Genomic DNA, 17,852 nt, shown 5'->3' with positions numbered 1-17,852 from the left:
CAGTCCACGGCGGGCACTCTGCCAGTCCCTGGCCCCCGCCACACCACCATTTGTTTCTGATTTCTCCCTGCAGCCCTGGCTGCCCGTCTCCCCTCCCCCCCCCAAGCACTGCATAATCCCCAACCACAACTGGTTCTAATTAGGGGGGGAGGGGGGGGGGCAGCCACTGCTACTCTTCCAGGCCCCAGTGGCTGCTCCCAGAGGGCTCCCACCAGCCAGAGACACAGGCGGCTGCAGGGAGGTGCCTGGCTCTGTACCTCACCCCGGAGCACCTCCCTGGCCCCACGCTGGGGCTGCAGTGGAAGGGAGGAGAGCGATGAGACCGGTGGCCTGGTCACCCTGCGCGGCCTCTCCCTGGGTGGCACCCTGGTAAACCCCACTCCTGAATGACCTGGTGCGTGCCCTTGCACAGATGCTGTGAGGGTCGGGCCAGCGGGAGGGAGGCAGGTTTCCAGCCTCCAGTTGGGGGCTGGAGCCGTGGGAGGTGCTAGGTGTGGAGCATCAAGAAGGGGATACCTTTGGCCTCTGAGTCCAGGGACGGGGTCCCAGCCTCCCGCTGCTCTCCAGAGTCCACAGACACGCTGCGCTCCCGCTTCACCTTGCCCTTGAGCGAGCTGAAAGGGGGCACCCCTGCCTGGGGGTTCTTCAGACTGGAGTTGCTGGGTGAGATCTGGTTGGCCTTGGCCCCATGGTTCCCCGCCCCCACGCCCTTCGAGCCCAGGTTGCAGGTGGGTCCTTGGTTCACATTCTGGTGCTGGGATTGGGCCCCGCCATTCCCTGTCTTGCCATGATTGGTCAGTTTATTTTCTGGGTGCATTGGCTTGGCTGGGGCAGGGGGGCAGTGGCCGCGGGGGGACAGCGGCGGGCTCCCCGGAGCTTCTCTCCTCCTGGGATGGGGTAACCTGGGAGAAGGCAGGAGAGACAGAAGTTAATCTTGCCAGGGGTAGCGTACCTGGGCTTTAACTCTCCCATCATGCCTTACCTAAGGGGGCAGGGGGAGCTGAATGGCACCTCCAGGCCACCCACTCTTCCCCTCCTCCCACCCTCCCTCCCTCCACGGCCCCTCAGACAAGGCTGAGGCCATGGTCTACCTTGCCCCATCTCCACTCCCCAGCCAGGGCCTGGCACTGGCAGACCCTGCACCCCCGCCCCAGCCCCAGCCTCCACCAGACCACAGGCTCCCGTGGCAGGCCTGGTCCTCTGGCACCTGACCAGCACCGAGCGCCTTCTCGTCTAGGGCTGGTTCCTTTCAGACTCCATCCGACCCAAAGCTCAACTCCACCACCAGCCCTGAGGGGTCACTCCTTCTGCCCCAGCCCCATTCCCAGGGGGAGGTGGGAGGAGCACACCCAAGGCTGGTGCCCACTGGTCCAGACAGCTCCCCGGAGCCGCAGGGGCAGGCCTGGGGAGGGTGGGCCGGCAGGCCGGGCGGGCAGGCGGGAGCAGGAGGGGGGAGGGGCGCGGTGTGACGAGCAGACGGGAGCGCAGCTTGAAGCCAAGGATTCCAGCAGCCTGGGCTGCGGGCCCTTTAAGCTCCAGCCCGCTCCCCCCGCCGCCTCCCCCTCCCCGGAGACCTATTAATAGCCGCTGGAAAGATCACATCACGGGAGAGGATATTTATCCCCCCTCATTCCACACCAGCTCAGATTTATTTCAGCTCTGCTGTCCTGCTGCTGCCGCCTGGCCCAGTCGGCCGGCTTCTCCCGGGGAGGGGAGGGAGGCGGTGGCAGGCTCCCGCCCCCAGCCACACGGAGGCCAGAGGGCGCCATTGGACCCCACAGTGGGGTGGGCGGGGGTCTGCTCAAACCGTTTTAAGGAGGGAAGAGCTAGAAGGCACCAGAAGCCGCAGGCAGCGCCGGCGGCAGGCCCCTAGCCCAGGGCCTGTCCTCCTTCCCGTCGGAACCCCCGTGGGCCCACTGGTGGCCGGGGGAGCCAGGTGGCCAGGAGACGTGCTCTCCACATCAGCACAGCAGGCCCTGCACCACTGGGCCCTTCCCTTCCCCGCCCGCCACGACACCCACACACCTTGTCTTGTTAGCCAGGATCCTCATGGTTCCCACACACAGTGGGGCTACGGCCCCTGTGCGTGCCCAGGGCCCAGCCAGGTACTCGGTACTGGAGCACGGACTGCAGCAACAAGCCCCAAAGAGAAAACTTGTGATTGGGGAGGGGAGAAGGGAGGACCCAACAGCCCTGGGACTAGGGAGCTGGAGAGGGAGCACTAGAGATGGGGGCTAGACCCCAGAGGCCAGCCCTACCCCCGAGCTGCGTGCACCTGGCCCTCAAGGAGCGTGCAGTCTCGGGCTGCGGAGGTGGACTGCACGGAGCAGCTGGGTGCCCCCCCCCCGGGAGGGGGGACTCCCGCTCCCTTGACACGCCCCTCACCCAGGGTTTGGGAACCCCTCTCGCCCCGCCCCCGGCGCCGAGCCACGCCCCGGGGCGCTCGGGCCGCGGCGGGGGCCTGCGTGGGGACCAGGCCCCGCCCCGCCCCCAGCTCGAGGCCTAGCCCGTGCCCATCCCAGCAGGCCCGGGCGGGCAGCGCGAGGCCTGGCGGGGCCCCGGGGCTGCAGCTGGGCGCTTCTGGAGACCAGTAACGCTGGCTCGGATTCCTCCCCGACCGCAAGAATGCAGGAGCCTCCCCTCCCCCGCCGGGGCCCCCACCCCGCCCCCTCGGCAGAGCCCGAACGGAGAGGCAGAGCGAGCGAGCGAGCGAGCGACATAGCCAGCGAGGCAGCGGGCGAGGGCGCGGGAGGCGGGCAAGGCTGCAGCGTGGTTACCGGCCCGTGCGCGCGCGCGCGGACGGATGGACGCACGGACGCGCCCGGCAAAGGCCGGGCCTCGGCGACCCACAAGGCCCCGAACTCTTGACTCCCACACTACTCACAGCACACACGTGGACAGGGAGACAAAGACACGCATGAGCCCGGCCACCTAGGGGCGCGCTCACAGCCGGCCCGCGGAGGGAGCCCCTGCACGGCCCCGGGCGCGCGCCGAGGCCGCCCGAGGGCTACGTGGGGAGCTCGACTCATTGAGCAGATAAGAAGATTGAGGCCCGGCTGCCAGAGAGCCTTGGAGAGAGGAGTCTGGTCTTCACAAAGGCACACAGCGTGGTAGAGACACCACCACGCAAACCTACACGGACACCTCACCCACCCGTCCCGCCAACCGCCAGCCACTGCTGATCCCCGCCCGCAAAAGGTGGGGGAGGGAAGGGAAGGAGTCCCGGCGGGCCGAGCCTTGTCCCGGTGACAGGCGCAGCCAGACGCTGGTGCACACTCGTGCCGCTCCCTGCAGGGCTGGCACTGGAGGGGGGGGGGGGGCCTCACGGCCCCGCTCTGGGAACCTAACCCTAACGTAACCCCAGGGCACAGCAGCCTTGCCTACTCCTTTCTGCCTCTGGCGAGGAAGGGTTCCAAAGTCCAGGGCCTGGCCGGGAAGCAGCTGCCACCCCCATTCCCTGCATCCCAGTCCGGGAGCAGCAGAGGCAGGCGGCAGGCGGGGGCACCTGAGCTCAGGGCCAGGCCTCTGGCGGACCGGCGGCGCAGACTCTCAGCAGCTACCCCCTTCGCCCTGCGCCGCCCTTGGGGCACGTGCCCAGCACACAGCAGCGTCCCCTCAGAACCTTCCACAGATGGGTGTGGGGCGTGCAGAGCAAGGGCCACCCACTACCCGCCATGCTGGAGACCTGTAATAATTTGGGGAGAGGGTGTAGGCCCTTTCCAGGGGTCCCAGGGAGGCCAAGGCTCCTCCCCAGAAGAATCTCAGTGGCCCTCCCTGCTGGGACTCCACCCCGCCCTCCTACCCAGCCGCAGGGCGAGCTGAGTCAAGCAAGGATGAGTCAGGACTTTCCCATCTCACGTCTCCCCCTCCGCCCCCCAGGAGTCAGGCCCACTTCCCCAAAGACCCCTCCCCCTCTCCACTCTCAGTCCCCAAAGACAGCAGGAGGGCCTGCCGGACTGCCCCCAGGGGTGGTACTGCAGGGAGGAGGGCGGGGGGGGGGGGGTGGCGGTATCCGAGCACGAGACCAGGAGCCCAAAAGGTAGGGTGGGGAGAGGTGACCAGCTCACAAGCAGCAGGTGCAGGAGTCGCCTGAGTGAAAGACCCGGAGCCTACCCAGGAGAATGCGCCCGCAGGCTTCGGAGACAAAGAACCCAAGATCTTTTGACACAATCCCCCCTCCCCAAGGGGGTAGAGAGCCAGCAGCCTAAGGGGGGGGGGGGCCTGACCCAGCAGGGGGTTACGGGTGAGGAGGGAAGGCTCCAAGCCCAGAGCCTACAGGTGTCACCCAGCAGCTCTGCTGACAGACCGGCCTCGGGTAGGGGAGGCATCCACACACCACCCCCACCAGAGCCCCCCTGCCTGCTGCCGCTGCCCCCACGTTGGGAGCCTCTGCCAGGGCCCCAGTCTCAGCGCCCAGCTCCAAACCACACCACTAGAGCAGGGAGATGCTTCAGACAGTGCATGCTCCCACGTGCGGTGGGTGGTGCCTCTAGGGAGGACCCCCTGGGGACAGCCGCCCAGACAGAAGGGTCCAGGTCCCCTTCGTCCTGGGTGTCAGGACTCCTGGTCCTAAGCAGACGTCCTCTACCTCTCAGGTCACTTCCTCTTCCCGAAGTGGTGACTCAGCGGGCGGGGAGGTCAAGGATTCGAAGCCCAGCAGGAAATCTGCTCAAGGACCAAGGTGCTTCTCTGGGACCCTCTACACGGGGGACTTCCAGGCTCGGGGGCCTCTTCCCCGCCTCGGGTTCCTAGCAGCTCTCCCCCCAACCCCACAGCCCAGCTAAAGGAGATTATGCAAATCACCCATTTTCACCTGGGAGTTTCCAGCCCCGCCCCCCACCCACCCTGCGGCAACCCCTGCCCGGCCACGGAATCTCCGAGTTTGGGACCTTCCAGCGGGGTGCTGGGGTTAGGGGCAGGGACCTCAGCCCACCCCAGGCCGCTGCTCCTTCTGGGGCCTGCAGGCTCACATAGCCATGCCTGGACCGGCCTGAGGCCACCTCACTTCTTCTGGCTCCTTCAGCCCTCACCAGTGTGGCCAGGCCTTGGAAAGCAATCGTAGGGGGTGCCCCCCCCCCCAGACTGCTGCCCGATCTCCGGCTTCTCCCTCCCTCGGGGAGGGGGATAGGAGTGGGGGGGGCACAAGGAAGTAAGACAGGGCAGGAAGGCCAGGCAGGCAGGCAGCGGGCACTGTGCGCCAGGCACAAACAGCCAACACAGGAAACCACAGCCCACCCCCGCCCACCCCACCCGCCCCAGGCTGGGAGAGAGGAGTGTCAGAAGCCTGGTACCCCAACTGCAGCGGCCAGGGCCAAGGGTCAGCCCAGGGCAAGGGAGGGGCAGGAGGCACTCCAGTAAGTGCTGGGCCACAGACCCTACCTGGGGAGGGGGAGAGGAAGCCAGACTGGCAGGGATGGGCCTGCCTCTTTAAATCCACCGAAATCCTGAGCTAGGCCCAACCCAGCTCTGGTTTCACAGGAAGGAAAGGAGTTCTGGAGCCAGTAGGGCAGGCGGTGGTGGCTGGAATTAGCCCCACCAGCCCAAATATATCTGGTCTCCACCCGCCACCCCACTGGCACTTCCTGCCCCCTGGCACCTGCACCAGGGTGGGGGTGGGAGAGGGTCTGGGTGCTACTCCCCATGCCACGGGAGACGCCAGTCTCAGGAGATGACCTGTTGCTTGGGTACAGGTGGGCAGAAAGTGGCTTCTCAAGCCTGGACTCCCAGAACAGGGCAGAAGGGCAGAGTCACTCCCCGTGGGCCACCACCTGGCCTCAGTCCTCCAAGGGGTTAATCGGGGCCCCGGTTTAGGGGGGTAAGGGTGGCCGAGGAACCTCCTCCAAACTGCCTGGCTGCTGGGAACAATGGGGCCATTGTGGGAGGAGCGAGTGCGGGCAGACTGCTGGCACGGCCAGCGCACCATGGGGCGGGACCTCACCCAAGGCCTGCCGCCGGCTCTGCTCTCCCCCAGGTGCTGCCAGAGGCAGAGCCCCTCACCTCGCCTCGCCTGCCTGGCCTAAACTAAGGGCACCAGCAGCACCCAGAGGGCCTTCCAGCTCTGCCCACGATGACATCCAGACTGCCAGGACCCTGCAGGCAGCAGGGGCATGTGGGCCAGGACAGGGTGGGGGTGAGGGTGATGAGACAGGATGTGTGCCTGTGATCCTCCTGCAGGGGAGACAGGAAGGCCAAATGGGGTGTCTGGTGTCAGTCCTGGCACCTTCCAGCCAGAGGAGCTTAGGGGATTGTGAGGGCAGTGGCAGGCAGGGTCCCCTGCCCCCAGGCCTGCTCCCTGGGGAAGCCCGGTGCCCACAGCAGCCTCGCCTGCTGGGGTTGGGAGCCTGGCAGGCGTTGTGTGTGGTGGCATGAGAACCGGCTTTGCTGCCAGGCAGACCGGGTGCCTGCCAATCATGCCGTGTCTCCCCTGAGCTCTGGAGCCTCACCATCCCCTTCTCCCTCTGAACCTTGGTGTTCTCACCTGCAACGTGAGCGTGAGGAGCATGGGATACAGCAAGAGAGAACGCGTGGTGAAGTGGGCTCATGGTGCCTGCCGCCGGCCCCCTTCTCTATCCCCTGCCACAGCACCCAAGTATGCGGGCGTTTGATGGATGTGGGCACTGTCCAGTGTTTGCCCTCTGGGGGCCCCGGGGAGCAGGGCCCATGGGCTTCTGAGTGGTGGCACCCAGGACAAAGACTTGGTTTTGCGTCTACTCTTCTAGCAGAGGCCCTCTCCCTCTGCTTGCACGCCCCTCAAGCCCAGAGCGTGAACCCAACGGGCAGCTGTCCATTCTCTTACCGTGAGGTCTATGCCTTAAAACCCCAGGAGGGGCTGGCGCCGTGGCTCACTAGGCTAATCCTCCACCTTGCAGCGCCAGCACACCAGGTTCTAGTCCTGGTCGGGGCGCCAGATTCTGTCCCGGTTGCCCCTCTTCCAGGCCAGTTCTCTGCTATGGCCCGGGAAGGCAGTGGAGGATGGCCCAAGTGCTTGGGCCCTGCACCCCGTGGGAGACCAGGAGAAGCACCTGGCTACTGCCTTCGGCTCATTGCGGTGTGCCGGCTGCGGCGGCCATTGGAGGGTGAACCAACAGCAAAAAAGGAAGACCTTTCTCTCTGTCTCTCTCTCTCACTGTCTCCTCTGCCTGTCGGGGGGGGGGGGGGGGGGGGACAGGAGGCACTTCCTCTCCACCAGGCACCTCTCTGAAGGCTCCCTTGGCAGTCACCCTGAGGTATCAGGCTGGGGTGGGGGGGCACTCAAGACTACTACGCTCTCACCATGGAGCTCTTTAAAGAGTGGAGGGTTGTGCCGGCGCCGCGGCTCACTAGGCTAATCCTCCGCCTAGCGGCACCGGCACACCGGGTTCTAGTCCCGGTCGGGGCGCCGGATTCTGTCCCGGTTGCCCCTCTTCCAGGCCAGCTCTCTACTGTGGCCAGGGAGTGCAGTGGAGGATGGCCCAAGTGCTTGGGCCCTGCACCCCATGGGAGACCAGGAAAAGCACCTGGCTCCTGGCTCCTGCCATCGGATCAGCGCGGTGCGCCGGCAGCAGCGCGCCGGCCGCGGCGGCCATTGGAGGGTGAACCAACGGCAAAGGAAGACCTTTCTCACTGTCTCTCTCTCTCTCTCACTGTCCACTCTGCCTGTCAAAAAAAAAAAAAAAAAAAAAAAAAAAGTGGAGGGTTGCGGCTGCCGCTATGGTGTAGTAGGCTAGGCTTCCACCTGCGACGCCGGCATCCCATATGGGCGCCAGTTCTAGACCCGGCTGCTCCACTTCCAGTCCAGCTCTCTGCTATGGCCTGAGAGAGCAGTGGAGTGCAAGATGGCCCAAGTGCTTGGGTCTCAAATCCACATGGGAGACCTGGAAGAAGCTCCTGGCTCCTGCTTCAGATTGGCCCAGCTCCAGCCATTGTGGCCATCTGGGGAGTGAACCAGTGGATGGAAGCCCTTTCTTCTCTCTCCCTCTCTCTCTCTGTAACTCTACCTCTCAAATAAATAAAATCTCTTTTTTTTTTTTAAAGAGTGGAGGGTCTGGGAGAGGAAGAAGAGCAGCTGAGCAGAGTCCGGGAAAAAGCTGTGTTCCCCTCTCCATTACAGAGGGCTGCACCTCTCAGGGTGGCCCCACAACCCCCAAAGGGTTAACAAGGCCCTAAAAATAACCTGCTCCCAGCACGACCCGCTGATCAGAACCCTCCAGCCATCTGTTCCCATTTTCTCCTGTTCACGTTGGAACATCTGAAACCAGCCCCAGAGCCCCAGCCCAATCCCAAAAATAGCCCCAGCCTGCCCAAGGAACGGGCCCCAGGGGCCGGGCACAGGAGGCATGGCCAGCCCAGCAGTGAGGCACAGCCCAGGCAGACAGAGCCCTCACCTCTAGGCCCATGAAGGGAGGTGTTCCTTCTGGTTCCGGGAGGAGGTGGTGCGCAGAGCCAGGGATTCCTACCCACCCCTCTTGGTCTCAGTCCAGAGAGGGCACCTGCAGCCAGGCCCAGACCTCAGACCCAGGAGCCTGGCTTCCCAGGTGCTTCTGCCACGTCTTAGTCCCCACATGATCCCACCCACCTGTCTGCACAGCCCCCCTCACAGTGGGCTCCCAACCCTTGCTGCCCACTCCCGGGGCTTCTCGCACAGAAGTTCCAGGCCTCAGCCCTTCCGCCATGCCACTGCCATGCCAGGGCCTTTGGAAACGCCGGCGCCCAGCCCCACGCACACTGTCCCTGGCCTGAACTTTCTCCGGCACAGCCCACGCTCACCCACGCCCCCCAGGGGAAGATGTCAGATGTCCACTGGACACCTTGAGGACACCCCCTGGCTGCCAGCTGCGTCCTTCAGGTGCCTGGCTTCTCTACACATCGCAGGCCTGGGCAACTGCCCCTGTATACCCAGGCAGGGCACACGGGGTACCCTGAGCCCTGGGGCAGTTCTCACAGCTGCCACTCCTCCTCCCAAGGAAGGTCGCTGACCCCTAAGCCAGGAAGGAGAGGAGGCAACCGCTGAAGCCATTTAAGGAGGGAATGTCTCGTTCTGCCTGGTAAAAGAACACAGCAGCAGGGCTGGGAGGGGCGCTGAAGCTGAACAGAGCAAAGGGCCTGGGGGAGGGGGGGCTCAGCCCCAGCAGCCTTGGGGAGATAGGGAAAGCAACAGATCCGAACCTCCTCAGGTCCTCCTCCAGGCCTCTGGCTACTTGGTAAACTTGCAACCAAGACCTCAGCCTGGAGGGAGTGGCATTCAGCGTAGTGGTTAAGATGCTGGTTAGGGGACCGTGTCCCACTAAGGAATGCCAGGGTTGATTCCTGCCACGTCCGGCTCCTGACTCCAACTCCCTGCTAACGCAGGCCCTGCAAGGCAGTGGTGATGCCTGAAGTAGTCGGGTCTCTGCCACCCGTGGGCGATCCAGACTGAGTACCCAGCTCCTGGCTTCAGCCTGGCCCAGCCACAGCTGTTACATCTGGGGAGCAACCCAGTGGCTATGAGCTCTCTGTCTGTCCTCTGTCTCTCGGCCTCTCAAATAAATACATAAAAATTTTTAAAGTTGTCAGCTGACATCAACAGTGGGGAAAACAAGGCAACAAGAAGGTGGGTGTGGAAGGGCATTCAATACAGGATTCTGAAGCATTCCCGCCCCGCCCCACCATCAGTTCTTCCTTGCTCCAGCCCCTGGGAAGGTCAAGAACTCCTAGGAAGAGCAGTGACTAATGATAATGAGGAATCTCTAACATTTACTGAGCCTTCACCCAGCTGCTTTACATGCACTACTTAACTTTTAAACATTACCTTATTGAAATGCAGAGAGGCAGACAAGAGATCTTCCATACACTGATTCACTCCCCAAATGCTCCACAGCACCTAGGGCTGGGCAAGGTCAAAGCCAGGAGCCCAGAGCTCCATCCGGGTCTCCCATGTGGGCGGCAGGGACCCAAGTGCCTGAGCCATCATTTGCTGCCCCGTCGTATGCACATTGGCAGGAAGCTGGACTGGAAGCCGAGCTGCCACACAAATTCACGGGAGCCCAACATGTGATGCCGGATGTCCCAAGGAGCCTGTCAGAACAACTCCTAAGAAAGTACTTTTGTTATCTCCATTTTACAGATAAGAGAGGCACAAGGAAGTTAAGCAACTTGCCCAAGGCACAGAGCCTCTAGAAAAGTCAGGATCTGAAACCAGACTCTCCAGCAGCTGGATTCCCATCCAATGCAAAATACGGAGTCACGGTGACATGGTCCTTTCTGTTTCCGGGAGAGAATGGGGGTCCGGCCTTGCTCTCAGCCCCACACCCTGCCTCCAGGCCTGATGGGTACCAGGTCTGCTTTAAAGAACACAGCTCCTGCCCAGGAAAGAGATCAAAGAGACAGCACCGCTCCCCACCCCCAACACAAGTGTCCCACTGCTCTGTGCTCCGAGAGAGCAAAGTTCTCAGGCCTCCCCGTCCTGCCCATCCCCAGTCTGCAATGTGCTCACACACGCGGGTCCCTATTGGTCAGAGGAGCAAGGCAAGCTACTGGGACGACAGCACAGGGCCCCTGCTGAGATGCCACCAGCGGGAGAGGAGCTGCTGCTCGCTCTTCGCCCCCCCCCTCCCCGCCGTGGGGATCATAGGTCAAGTGGGACTCCCTAGTGAGGTGGAATCCAAGCCCCGCCCCGCCCCACCCACCTGCAGCCACACCTGTCCACTGCACCCCACTTTTTTCACTGCCGGAGTTGGAAGCAGGACCACTTTGTCCCAAGCGTCAAGGGGGAGTGGCCTCCAGTAGGGAGCCAGGGGGGCCTAGGACTAGAAGCCCCTCTCTCCTGAGGGCACTCTACAAAGCACCTCCTCCCTGTCCCCAGCTCTCTCCAGCTTCCCTAGTCAGACTGGGAGCCCACAGGAGTGTTTGTTGTGAATTCAGGGAGTTGTTGCTAAGGAGGGAAGGGAGGGAGGGGAGGAGGGGGCTGGCAGGAGGAGAAGAGGCTGTGTGTGTATGTGTGTCTGCCTGGGCTGTGTGTGTATGTGTCTGCTTATGCATATGCGTGTGAGCCTGTGCATGTGTGTCTGCTGTGTGTGTATCTGTGCATGTGTGTGTCTACATGTGTGTAAACTTATGCATTGTGCAAGCTTATGCATATGTATCTGTATGTGTGTCTGCTTATGCATGTATGTCTATACATGTGTGTGCATGTGTCTGTGCATGTCGGGGGGGTCTGTGTGGGTGTGCGCCTCTGCCTACACGGGGCAGAAACCACACTGAGGTGGCTTTGACTCAGCCAGAGGGGGCCAAAGCCAATAAGGGGAGCAAGGAGCAAGTACTTGGGAGGAACAGGAAATAGTACCTTGCCCTCCAGGGTGATCAGGCTGAATCTCCCGCCTCCCATGGGGGTGGAGGAGACAGGGAGGAGGGGGAGGGAGGACATTAAGCTTGGAGAAGGGCTGGAACCAGAGGAGTTGGGCTGGACCCAGCCCACCCAGCCCCGCCCCCACTCCCAGCTCCAAGCAACCAGGTTCCAGGTTGTTGAAGGCTACTGGCCCAGCGGCAGCCCCAGAAGGCCTCCCCCCGGGGGGTGGGGGAGGGAAACGAAGGGAGAAGTGGGAACAGAGAGCCAGGAGGGAGCCCCAAAGACAAAACAGCCGAGCAGGAGGCTAAGCCGGGGTGACGCGGCCACTGCGGACAGAGCAGGAGGCTGAGGAGGACGCACGCAAGCACACGGACCTCTCACCTCGGGACTAGTGGGTGTCAGGCTCAGGCTCGGGATGGGGGCTCCCTGTGGAGAGAGGGTCACAGATGGAAGCTCCCACCAGCAATCCAGGCCCTTGCTCCTCCCAGCCCGGCCCCAGCCCCACACCCAGCACATAAACATGTACACACGTACACACCGCCTGCAGCTCCAGGAAGTCTCTGGGCTGCTCAGACACCCCACCACCAACAGGACTTCTGTGGATTGGCTGGCAGCCAGGCCTGACCCAGCTGCCCCACCATGCCACTCCCCCTCCCTATCCTGGAAGCAGGAAAGGAGAAGGCACTGGAAGACCTCCGTGCTCCCAAGAGCTTGGCCCCACAGGGAGAGAGGAGGGGCGGAGGACTCCCATGGCCTGGCCTGAGAGGGGAGGGCACTGGGGGGGACCTGGGGAGCCGGGCTCCCAGGGCCAGCCACCCCTGGAAAAGAATGGCTATGGCTCCAACATCACAATGATGGCTCCTCAGCTAGGGCCCTGGTCCCCTTAAGACACGAAGGCCTGGGGCCCTGGTTTGGGTGGGAGGGCCAGGACCCAGGGAGGCAGCAGAGGGGAGCTGGCTGAAGCCCCCACGACAGGCGGAGGGAGGCTGGTGGCTGGGCTCAGTTTGTACTGGGGGTCAAAGGGGAGTTCTTTTCCGAAGAATTCTGGGAGAGAAGCCAACTAGAGCAAGCTGCTAACCGCCCCTCCCTTTCTCTCACTGCACTGGGGGTGGGGGTGGGGGGTGTCCCTGCCAACCAGACTTAACCCTCTCCAGCCTACTGCTCCCAGCCAGGCTGGAGTTGCTGGGCAGGGGGCCTGCAGCTGGGCTCGGCTTCCAAGGCTAGGGGGCAAGCAGCACAGGGCATCTGCCAGCACGCGGCTGGGTCCACAGGCCCCATCTGGCACTGCCGGCCCCGTGGCCACCTGGGTGACTTTTCTGGGCTCATCTCCTGAAGGTGTCTGCAGTGACGTGTGTGTGCGTGTCTCAGAGACAGACATTGAGAAACAAACTGAAAATTCCTTGCCAAGGCACTCCCCATGCCGGGTCACTGAGCACTGTACCAACCTGTGCCTCTACCCCTCCCTTCCTCCCTCTGCACTCTGGGACCAGGGGCTGCGGGGGGAGTAAAAGGGAGAGCTTCTCCTTGTGACCACCTCCTGTGCTTCCTCCGCTGGCTCTGGGCCCCCACAGCCGGTGTCCTGGCCCTCTTCTCCTGCACTGAGTTGTTCACATACTCCAGTCGTAGCCTGGGACCCCAGGATGGGAGACTGAGTATGATAATGAAGCTTCCAGCACCTTTATCCTCGCAGATGTAACTCCATCATCACCATCCTGGCCTTGGCTAAACCACCCCACCCTCTTCCTCCCCTCCTGCAGATCACTGTCTGGCTGCAGCAAGAGGCAAGGAGGTTAAACAGCAGGAAGGACTTTCCAGGCCCAGGGCTACAGTGGCAGGCGGCCCCTCTCGCTGCTCCACGGGCTGTACATATGAGGGTCCTGTCTTGTTTTGTATTTGTCCCTTGCTGGAGAGGTCTGCATTCCTGAATGTCTGTACAATTGTCCCCAAGCCCTCTGTGAAGCAAGTAACCCCACGGGTGGACGGTTCCCTGCCCTGCCCCTGTATGTCATCAGAACACAGAATGGGGAGGGGGCTGGTGGGGACACCTCAAAGTGCTGGGTGTCCACAAGGGGTGGCACGAGCTGGTGTATCCCAGTCTCCCTGCTCCACGGCCCACTCGCTCGCTCTTCAAGGACCACAGAACCTGCCAGAAGCCTGGGCCCCACGCCAGGAAACGTCCCTATCAACAGGCAGAGGACTGCGCGTCCCAGGGCGCTGTGGGAGACCTGTGACCGCACACGCCAGCCATGTTCCCAGGAAGGAGGAGAGAGGCGAAGGGACGGGCAAAGCCCTGCACACACCTCAGAGAGCCACGGCCAGCACACACTCCCCACACACAGCCCCTGCCACAGCGAAACAACCGCCAGCTCGTCAGGAGTGACCCCTGAGACCCAAAGGGACTCCCACACCATGGAGGCAGACCCGAGAGCTCAGGAGACACACAGAAGTGACACCCACACGCGGACACACACAAGGTAGTACGTGGGCCACGTGCTGGCGCACAAACTCAAACACGCAACCTTGCAAGGCACAGCGTGGGGAGGGGAGTCGGGCGGGTGGGGAGTGCTCAGGGATTTCAAAACAATCCTGGTTTCGAAATGCTGGAAATGCTGGATTCAGGGCCATTCCCAGTTGAGGCTTAGAGGGGGCGGGTGGAGAGCAAGGGGGGGAGGGGAAGACAGGCCAGCAGCCTGTTTCCCAGAGCACTGCAGGAGGACAGGGGCTGGACGGGAGGAGTCCCAGCCCCTGGGGAGGGGGCCTGGAAAGAGCCACCAAGGTCAGGAGGGGCAAGGAGGGGCAAGGAGGGGCAGGGAGGGACAGGGAGGGCCTGGGCTGCTGGGGAGGAAGCCACAGGGAGGCCCCGGCTCTGGCCCTGGACAGGGAAAGCAAGGAGGTGGGGGGCGTGCCTGTACCCCTTCCCCATCAAAGCAGTGGCGACCAGCTTCTCCCCTCCAGAGTAACACCCTGGCCCCTTTTCCCCAGCAGCCAGCAGAGCCCCGGGGGGGCTGAAAGCTAAGACTCAGGGACCCCGGTTTTCCAGGGCTCTCCACTCTCAGAGCAAGATGGGGGCGTCCCATGGGCACCCAAGGCTTCCTTCCCCTCCAGAGAGAGGGTAGACCCTGGGGGAGACTGAGTCAGGGCAATCCGCTCAGCACCCAGGAAGTCGCCCCTCCCAGGGCAGCCAGAATGCCCTTGCTGCCCCTCCCCCAACCTCCAGGGGAGGTCAGGCCAGGCTGGGGGTGGGGCTCTGGAGGCCTGGCCCTGGCACCCAGCGGAGGAGATTCCAGGCTGTAACTCCAGGCCGCCTTCAGGGCCACCAGTCCAAGTGACATTCAGGAGCTACCGTGCAGCCGGGGGCCCTTCTTCCCTGAGCCGCTGAGCCCCTGGTCCTGGCCGCCCAGCCCCCTGGCTCCAGCTCCGGGACTTAGAGGACGGGACTTAGAGGACGGGCTTGAGGAAACTCAGGACCCCTCTCCCAGCCCGGGCTGAGCCCCGGCTGAGCCCCTCTGGCCAGTGGGGGCCTCCTCTCTCAAGGTCCCACAGGCTGGCTCTGGGTGGGCAGCTGTTGGAGCTGGCAGGCAGGGGCACAGATGCCAAGCCGGAGCAGCCAGGCGTACAACAGGTTGAGCCAGTCCTTGGAACAGTCGGCCCCACCCCAGGGAGAGCGGGCCTGGCAGAGGCTCCCTGCCCGCGGCACCCAGCCTGTGCCCGCTTGGCTCCCACGGCTGCCCACTTTCCCACGGTGCCATCCCCCTCCACCCTCTCCCCCAGGTCAGCACCCGGGCAGTGCCCAGGGCTCTGGTACAAGAAAGCCCAGGGTGCCGTTCCCTGTCAACCCTGGGTGCCCAGGCCCTGCCGGCGCCCCAGTCTCAGCAACCAGGAAGCCCGGGATGAGTGACCCAGCAGCAAGGCAGCAGGAAGCCCAAAGTGCGCCCCCCCCCCCCTTGCAGGCCTCTGCTGATCCTGGAAAGCCTGGATACAGACACCCTGGCTCCCAGGAGCTGCCTCGGGGCTCTGGGACTGGACCGCAGCCTGTGGTGCCAGAAGCAGTAGGTGGGTACCCCCGGCCCTTCCTCTTAGACTCCCTGGGGGGAGGCTGCAGGCCTGGGTGACTGTTGGTTCCCTCCACTCCTGCCAGAGCTGCTGCTGTCTGCCACCTAGGTGCTGCTCTCCCACCCCACTCCTGGTCTCCACTGAGCTCCATCCTAGCCGCTCCCCACCCCCTACCCCGGCAGGCAGCCCCCCTTTAATCTAAAGCAGGTGCCAAGCGTTCCAGCCCTTGCTGAGTCGACACTGCCACCCGCCAGGTCTCTGGCCTTGGTCATGGACTTGGTCATGGACATTGAGTACACTGCCCAAGACTCCTCCATAACCCAGGAGCTAGGAGCTCAGCAGGGTCATGGGGGCCCAATGCAGGGTCACTAGGTCCCAGATCACCACCGGTGTGCTCACCACTGGCTGGCCAGCCTCAGTGCACCAGCAGCCCCCCAGGGCCCTGTCATAGCCATAATTAGAGACTGTCTCTAGCCACGGGACCCTGCTACCCTGGGCACAAGAGTCACTGTAGATTCAAGATGAAAGATATTCCACCCCTCCCCAGCATCCTTCTCAACACGAACCCCTAGCCCAGCTCCACCAGGATCCACGCAGGTAAGCAGAGAACCCCGAAAGAGGTGGCCAGACGCTGGCCTCCAAGGCCTGGTCCTCCAGGGCCAAGGAGGCAGAGGCCCCCACCCCCGGGAGCCAGCACCTTTCTGACACCAGATGCCCTGTCTCCCTCCCTGCCCCATTCTCCCTCTGTCCTGAGGCTTCTACCAGCAGGACCTCTGGAGTGACACCAGGAAGACAGGGCCCGAGCCTGCTCTTCCCCTGGGGCCATGAAATTGTGGTCCTGACCCAGAGGAGACAGCCCAGCCTACACTGGGGGCCAGCAGAGGAGCCGGTGGCCCAGGTCAGGAAAAAGTAGCTGCTCCTTGGAGAGCTAGGGAGAGGGGAGAAGCAGGCAGTGGAAGCCCGCCTGCCCGCCCCAGAGGTCTCTCTTGGAGAGAGCTGCTCAGGGCCGGTCGCAGGGTTGTAGCAGGTACAGTGCGCAGCTGGCCCTCCTACGGGAAGGGTCCGCGGAGCCTGGGAGGGAAGGCGAAAGACCGAGGGGGCCCGGGAGCCCCCTTCCCAGGGCAACACTCTTCCTCCTGGCAGCAGCCGTCCCCCAGACACAGACACAAACACACACCCCAAGCAGCAGGCAGACAGGAGGAGGAGGAGGGAGGGGGTGTCAGCACAACCCGGAAGGAAGGAAGCTGGACAGACAGACAGAAGCCGAGCGGGGCTCCGCTGCTTGGCGCAGACACCTTCCAGCCGCCCCGCTTCTGAGCACTCGTGTCTTCCTCAGCCCCCACGAGGGAGGAGAGTGGGGCAGACCTGGCCTCTCCGGGCAGCGCAGGGATGGGTCGTCCCCCCTCCTGTGGAGTCTCACTTCTCTCCCCCACATTCTCCTCCCCAAGGACCCCTGTGGACCAAGGCAGGGGCCCCCTCCCTTCAGCAGTGTGGGGACACCTCCAAGGAACTGTGGGACTGCCCTACCCCCACCCCCACCCCCAGCCAAGCCCACACCACTCAGAATCCCCAGCAGCCACAGGCTCTGCTGCTCACAGGCAGTGGCTAGGGGCAGAGGGTGGCCCCGGCGCTCCCCCAATCCTAACCCACCTCCTTCCACTGGCTCTGCAGCCCAGGGGAGGAGGGCTGGGGTGCTGAGACCCACGGGATGGGGGAGCCTGGGAGGGGACTACATCTCCCAGAAGCCCCCAGGGCAGGGTTCCCCGCTCCAGCTGGCCCAAGGCCGGCCTTGTTCTCTGCGCTAGGGTGGCAGGGTCCCCCTGCTGCCCCTAAGCCCTCCTCTCTGGGCTCTGGGGCTGCCAACCTGATGGGGTGCCCAAGAGTAGCCTCTGCCGGCCCTGGGGGTGTCCCCCACCCCTTAAACAGCCTGGGAGTGTGTGCCAGCAGGCAAGAGACAATCAGTCTGTGTTTCCCCCTCCCCAATTCAAACTGGTGCTCTCTTCTTCGCACCTCTGCTGGCCTGGCATGACTTTCGCCCTCGCCCCCAACCCACCCCTCACCTCGCGCGGGTCCGGTGGTCCTCACGCCAGGCCGGAGCTGGACGCCATGACCAGGTCAGGGTCGGTGGGTGGCTTGGGGTCCTTCTGATTCACAGTTGGAGGTGCGGAGAGGGCGGGCAGGCGGTGATCTTTTGATCCTGGACGCCTTGATCTCAATCCCAGCCCGGCCCGGGAGAGGGTGTCCGGGAATCGCGGGGCGCCTGGGTTCCTGCCTCCCAACTGCGGAGCATGGTCGTGGGCGCCGGGCAGCGGCGGGAGAGTGCGCGCACCCGCCCGGGCCGGGGCTCGGGGCTGGGGTCTCGGCCCCGAACCTCAGGGCTCCGGCTCCTGCTCCTCCTCCCTTCCTTCCTTCCTTCCTTCCTTCGCCTCTTCCTTTCACTTTCCCCGAGGCCCGCGGGGACGGCGGGCACGGGGCGGGGAGGGGGCTGTCTGGGCGC

At 63.8% G+C, this 17,852-nt stretch overlaps 1 protein-coding gene across 5 annotated transcripts in view; it reads right to left on the bottom strand.

The window, feature by feature from the left end:
• The window catches only part of BCL9L (BCL9 like), a 31,301-nt gene extending 13,746 nt beyond the window's left edge, over positions 1–17,555 (bottom strand). The window contains exons 1-4 of one of the 5 annotated variants that reach the window (XM_070079473.1): positions 17,416–17,554; positions 11,677–11,728; positions 2,026–2,127; positions 517–902 (exon numbers count right to left, since the gene is read on the bottom strand). In XM_070079473.1, the coding sequence (XP_069935574.1) occupies positions 517–902; positions 2,026–2,051 (412 nt within the window). In that variant the 5' untranslated portion in view covers positions 2,052–2,127; positions 11,677–11,728; positions 17,416–17,554. Of the gene's footprint in view, positions 1–516; positions 903–2,025; positions 2,128–11,676; positions 11,729–17,415 lie in introns of all 5 variants that reach the window. The other 4 variants (XM_070079467.1, XM_070079474.1, XM_070079475.1 and 1 more) reach the window with 4 other exon arrangements.
• Between the last annotated feature and the right edge of the window lie 297 nt (positions 17,556–17,852).

The sequence above is a fragment of the Oryctolagus cuniculus genome, chromosome 1 (assembly GCF_964237555.1).
Source record: "Oryctolagus cuniculus chromosome 1, mOryCun1.1, whole genome shotgun sequence".
Taxonomy (NCBI): Eukaryota; Metazoa; Chordata; class Mammalia; order Lagomorpha; family Leporidae; genus Oryctolagus; species Oryctolagus cuniculus.
This window is presented reverse-complemented; position numbering and strand designations above follow the sequence as displayed.